This window comes from Hydra viridissima, unplaced genomic scaffold (genome assembly GCF_058129835.1).
Source record: "Hydra viridissima isolate aposymbiotic clone 2 unplaced genomic scaffold, HvirCarnegie_v1 scaffold_3, whole genome shotgun sequence".
NCBI lineage: Eukaryota > Metazoa > Cnidaria > Hydrozoa > Anthoathecata > Hydridae > Hydra > Hydra viridissima.
Genome location: NW_028324302.1, coordinates 1,942,377 through 1,948,376, shown reverse-complemented (window position 1 = coordinate 1,948,376; position 6,000 = coordinate 1,942,377). Strand labels below are relative to the sequence as shown.

Below are 6,000 nucleotides of genomic sequence, written 5' to 3'. Positions count from 1 at the left end.
AAAAGAATATTAAAACTAATTTTAAATTATTAAACAATACTATAACATAATGAGGAAATATTTATCTTTTGTACTTTAAATAGTGATGTTTAAATTTTTACAACTGTTAGTTTAGCTTATCCGACGTGAATAAATTGGTTTTTGCTTTTGAAATAGGCTTTCTTGCATTATTAACTGTAGAAGAAAAACACAATAATTGCTGCCACTAAAATGATTCTTTGCAGTTATTAAAAAAAGTATGATGTGTAAACACAATAAATAGAACCAAAAAATAACGAGTTACATATTTTCATCAAAATTGAACACTTCTTAATTTTGATCACTGTTCTACCAAAGCTCCTTTTTTTCTTAATGTCCTACTATTTAGAAGAAATATTTAAAATTGATTTCAAAAATGCTTTTAATATTTAAATTTTGAATTAGGTTGAAACTAAATTCAAATAAATATTTCAGCTTCTATGCAAAAAATGATTTTTAGAAGAAGAAGAAGAAAAAAAAAATCAGTTCAACTTACTACAGAAGTGGAAAGTTTTTATTAAATAAAAAAAATGATTTTTTTTTACAAAATAAAATGATTGAGGACTTCTCGATTCTGGTACGAATGTTTTTTGATTAAACTTTTTTTGTTTTTGACTTGATATTTCAAAATTTTATCAAAATTTTTAAATAAAAAGTTGATTGAGACAAGTGATTTTTTTTAAAATTAAAACCTGTAAAATGAATGATATTCAGTATGTCAAGCAGATTTATATATAGAACCACCTTCTTTTATTACTGTTTCCAAAACGTGAAAGCTTAGCGCTTAAGGCGCGTGATTTTTGATTTTCACATTCGATCAAAATATATCTGTAAAATCAAAAACAATATTTATGAAAGTGACTTCATTTGAGGAAATTTTAAGGTTTAAAGATATTAGAACGAAAAACGAAAGTTTTTCATAATTATGACATGATGGATTGTAGTAAGAAATCGCTTTCAGTTACTTCTCTCTAATCACTTTTATCAAATAAGTAACACGGGTTATAACAATAGTTTTTAGATGTTACTCGCGGATGATTAAAATATGTAAACTTAATAAAATAAATATTTGGACCAAAAAAAGAGTCAGTTGAATACATTTAAGTCGTTAAATCTAACGATTGAATATGTTGGGGGAGTCAGCGATATCTAACGATTGAATATGTTGGGGGAGTCAGCGATATCTAACAATTAAATATGTTGGGGGAGTCAGCGATATCTAACGATTGAATATGTTGGGGGAGTCAGCGATATCTAACGATTGAATATGTTGAGGGAGTCAGCGATATCTAACAATTGAATATGTTGGGGGAGTCAGCGATATCTAACGATTGAATATGTTGAGAGAGTCAGCGATATCTAACGGATATTATCTAAAATATCTTCCTTTAGTGATGATTGAATCAAAATTTAGTAAACCATTTCTGCATTTTGTCTTAAATAATTTCAATATCTAATCTCATTTCTATGTTTAAATATACGCATAAATCATTAACTGCTTTGTTTATTATATACTTTTTATTAATGCTTTGTCCAAAAATTTCTCAGAGCGCTTTTCGTTCAAGGTTATTCCATTTGTTCTTTTAAAAAACTGCCCGTTGATTAGTATACTGCATAATTTTTTATTGCCTTTTTGTAAACTTTATTCATGTTTATAATCCTGTATTTAACACTTTAATAGTTTGTGCTATTGGTGTTATATCCTTCCTGAGTGAGCCAAAAACATTCATCGCAGTTTTTCTTATTATAAAGTTAGTTTTTCACTATCTGCTGTTCCTGTTAAATTACTGTGAAGAACAAATACACAATCATTTATCCATACTTGGAATCAGATATTCGACCAATTTTACATGAAAATAATTTTCCAGATGGTCCATCTCAACAAGTGGAGTCGAGTCGGTGCAAGTCTAAATGGAGATTTATAAGAGTATAACTGGTAGAAAAAAAAACCTTTTAACAAATGCAGAATACATTCCTAATGATGGGAAACAATTAGTGTTGTGACCAAAACTAAAAATTATAACTAACTTAACTAAAAAAACCGGAACTAAATTTAGTCGACTAACTTTTTATTCAAACTAAAATTTGTCGATTGACATTTTAGCATAACTAAAATTTGTCGACTAAATTTTCAGTCAAACTAAATTTAGTCGACTAACTTTTTAGTCTAACTAAGTTTAGCCGACTAAATTTTTAATTTGCGAAAAAACAGATTGTTACTGTTACCCAAAAAATACTTTTTTTAAATCTTGTTATGCTTTTGTTGTGAAGTTGTTTAAGCGACATGCTTTTAATTACAAATTGCTGTAAGTTACAATTTACATCTGCATGGCATCTGTTTCAATATTCTGGTTCAATTTTCAGAGTTTTTTCAAACTTTTCACTTACTAATAATGGGGGACTAATTAGATAAGTTTTGTTAATATAACAAAATTCTAAGTGTACTGTCATTTTTCAAGCGACATATACACTTAGAATTTTGTTATAGTAACAAAACTTATCTAATTAGTCCTCCCTTATTAGAATGTATTTGTTTTAACCTTCAATGAAAAGCGGTTGAGATTTGGATTTTTTCAATCTCTAATTAAAGTGAATTATAAATTATAAAACACATGTGAAATCAATTTACAAAAAAAAAATGATGCCATATTTTTGAAAGGTGTGTTATATGCAGAAGCATTTTCGGATTTCTTTATATAATACCAGCTATGACTTTTTGAGAATTAATAATACGTAACTTTTTTCCTTCAACACTCATAAAAACGCAGGTATTTACATTGACAACAATCAGATTGTAACAGTTAGGCAATCAATGTTATTTATTATTTCTATTTTGTGTAATTTAATATATATCTTGTTCAACTCTCAATTTTGTTTTTCTTTTAAAAATCATTATATAAATGCTAATAACTAAGTTTTCGGTATAAAATATCAGCTGTTTTTGACGGAGTTGTTCTGCTAACAAACCAATTTTTATTTAATTCGATAAAAGAAAATTTGGGGAAACACTAGGTACAAACAAAACATTATTATTACCTAATTGTTACAAATTATATTACGTATTTTAAATTTCTTAAAAACAACAAGTTTTTATGAATGTCTATATATTGATTTATTTGTCATAATTCATATTACGTTTGTATAATTTCATGGTATAGGTTTGTTAGCTTTTTTTAGCACTAAATCTTGTTTCAGTCAACTAATTTTAGACTAAAAGGTTAATTGACTAATTTTAGTTAAGCTAAAAAGTTAATCGACTAAATTTAGTTAGACTAAAAAGTTAGTCAGCTAATTTTAGTTAGACTAAAACTAATCTTAACTCCAACCCCTAGAAACAATTTGCAGAAATTTAGCCTAAAAATCATAATGATCTAATTAGAGATCTGATTTTGTCAATTTCCACTCAAGCCTTAAATATGTTGCTATGGGGTGATGTTGTAAAAATAAAATAAAATAACATATTCTTAAGCCGGCAACACAAAATGTTGTCAAACATAGTATAAACAGTTTTTTGAAAAAATAATAAACATCTCATTAATTGATTTAAATTAAACCCATGTTATATAAGTAAAAACGAGCAACATTAATTTTGAATATGATAAATATCACATTGAATAATTTAAGCTTGAGATTTGTTCTATATTTACTTTAACATGGTTAACCATTAAACTGCTAAGCAACACCGAAATGCGTCAGGTCAAAATGCTAACTCTTTTAAAGAAATTTAATTGACTCCTAACTTAACTACTATATCTTTTAATGCTAAGCGAGGTTTTAGTTGATTGAAAACTATAAAAAGTTATTTGTGATACAAAATAGCAAATGAGTTAGTTACATCCGTCAAGTTTGATATTTAAAGAACTCAGTGAGAAACATATTGGAAATGATTTTTCTTTTTTTATTAGGTTGCAATGGTGCTTATAAACAGAACTCTTCAATGTAAGCGTTCAACTGTGTTTTTTTATGCTGTTTTTATCAATTTTGTAACAAAAAATACTTGCTGATTATTTAAAAGTTGCGTCCAAGAAACAACTGAGGCACTAATTAATTTGTTACTTTCTAAAATATTTATTTTATTTTGTACACCATCTTTTTTTCAGTAATTATAATAATAAAACATAACATGTTGCTTTTAAGAGTATAATAATATTTTAAAGAATCATGCTACTTTTTTCGCAGATAAAACAATCTAGAAACATTTCAGGATACTTACCTTAAAAAATCAGCTTTAAAGTTGTGGGGCACAACTTTAAAATTGGTTTTTCACAAGATGCGGCACTTTATTCTATAGTACAATGTGATATTTATAATAATACTTGGCAACCGCGTTTTAGCAAAATAAAAATCCGATAAATTTTTAAATTATGCGAAATCGGTACTATCACAGTCTACAGATTAAAATGTAAAATGTATGGTTCTTTCTGTAATTAATTTAATAAAACAATTTGCAACTATCTCTGCAGGTTTTTTTAAATGGAAAAGTTAATTTCCATGAGGTCAACTCTTTTCCAATTTTTTTATGAGCTCTCTTAACTTGATTATGATAAATCATAAGATTAGTATATCATTCAGCATCAATGAGTAGAGAACCAGTTGCTATTTCCGTTATCTTTTTTTAATCTGTATTACGGGGTCCCTATTTTGGTATTTCATATCGTTTTAACAAAGGTTTTTTAATTTCAATATCATCTATGAATGCTATTTAAAGGATACTTTTGGCACCCTTTTTTTTGCTTTGAACTTCACAATCATAGTTTTGTTTACAGTTATTCTCAGAGTGAAGCTGTATTTTACAACCGCATGTAAAAAAATCAAACAGAATATCAAGGTTTTCCATAAATCTATCTTTCGCCAACAGGGTTATACAGTGATTCCTAACTTTTAGAGCCAACACTTAAAGGCCTTAGACTTTCCAATTAATTCTTCTTTCATAAAAGATAACTGTACTCGCTAACTTAGGATTGGCTTTTTTCAATTGTAAAAATCCCTATAACTATATTGTACACAAGCTGATCAACATTGTAGTTTCTGTGGACTTTCTCGATAATCTCCCTTAAATAAAAGCCAAATTTAAGGATATCTCTGGAAGTTGGGAATTCTGAAGGAAATCACTCCTAACGTTTTCCTGTCAAGTAACTGAGTTGACAAGCTGACTTTCTTTATGTTTTTGGAGTATTTGACATCCTGATTTTCTAGTCAGTTTTATTTACTGGAAAAATGAAAATTTTATAATAATAAGTGTTATTAATATCATTTTGATAATAAAATAATAGTTGTAATGTTTTAAAAAATTATTAGTGCCAAGCACAGAAAATTCAATATGCTGTGCTTTGCATAAATTACACTAAGTAATCATAATGAAGTTAGAATATTTACAACATTTTTAAAAAATTTGTTCGAAACATCTTCGCACTTCCAAAAAAGTTGAAATTTCACATAAATTAGACACACTCTAATGTTTATACTGCCCCAAAGAAGCCGAATTTCAATCAGTATAATCTTTCAAAGTAAAAGATTGCAATTAAGTTTAGTTTATCGACTATCAAAAAAATTTCTTAAAAACATTATTTGGTAATTGACCGTAGGCCGACTAATTTCTTACAAGATTTTTTAAATAAATTTGCATAATTAAGGACGTAAATAAAGAAATATTTTAAAGTCCTTGGCTTAATGAAATACTTTTCGAATGAAGATCAAGGAGTTTGTATTTAGTGTAGAATGTATTGAGCTCAGTGAATCATTTCAATATTTTGGAAACACGCCACTATGCCGCTGAAAGCAACTAAAATAAAAATCTTTCTTTAAAATATGAAAAAGTCTGACTTATAGAGTTTCTCGAAAAGTAGGAATCATTAAAAGTGGTTTGCTGCTAAAAACATTATAGACCTTTTTACTAAACTTCAAAATTTACTTCTTAACTTTTGATATTCCTTAATATTATTTCAATTGTCAAAGTTATATATTTTGGGCTATTTTTTATAG

The 6,000-nt window shown here is 27.2% G+C and overlaps 1 protein-coding gene across 4 annotated transcripts in view; it reads left to right on the top strand.

Moving 5' to 3' along the window:
• Positions 1–478: 478 nt before the first annotated feature.
• LOC149890557 (uncharacterized) overlaps positions 479–6,000 on the top strand; it is a 53,286-nt gene continuing 47,764 nt past the window's right edge. For 3 of the 4 annotated variants that reach the window (XR_016451018.1, XM_090082703.1, XM_090082704.1), the window contains exons 1-2: positions 479–595; positions 3,924–3,957. Coding sequence is in view for 2 of the 4 variants with exons in the window: in XM_090082703.1 (XP_089938829.1) it covers positions 572–595; positions 3,924–3,957 (58 nt within the window). In the remaining 2 variants the exon portion in view is untranslated. The remainder of the gene's footprint in view (positions 596–3,923; positions 3,958–6,000) is intronic. The other variant, XM_090082705.1, reaches the window with a different exon arrangement.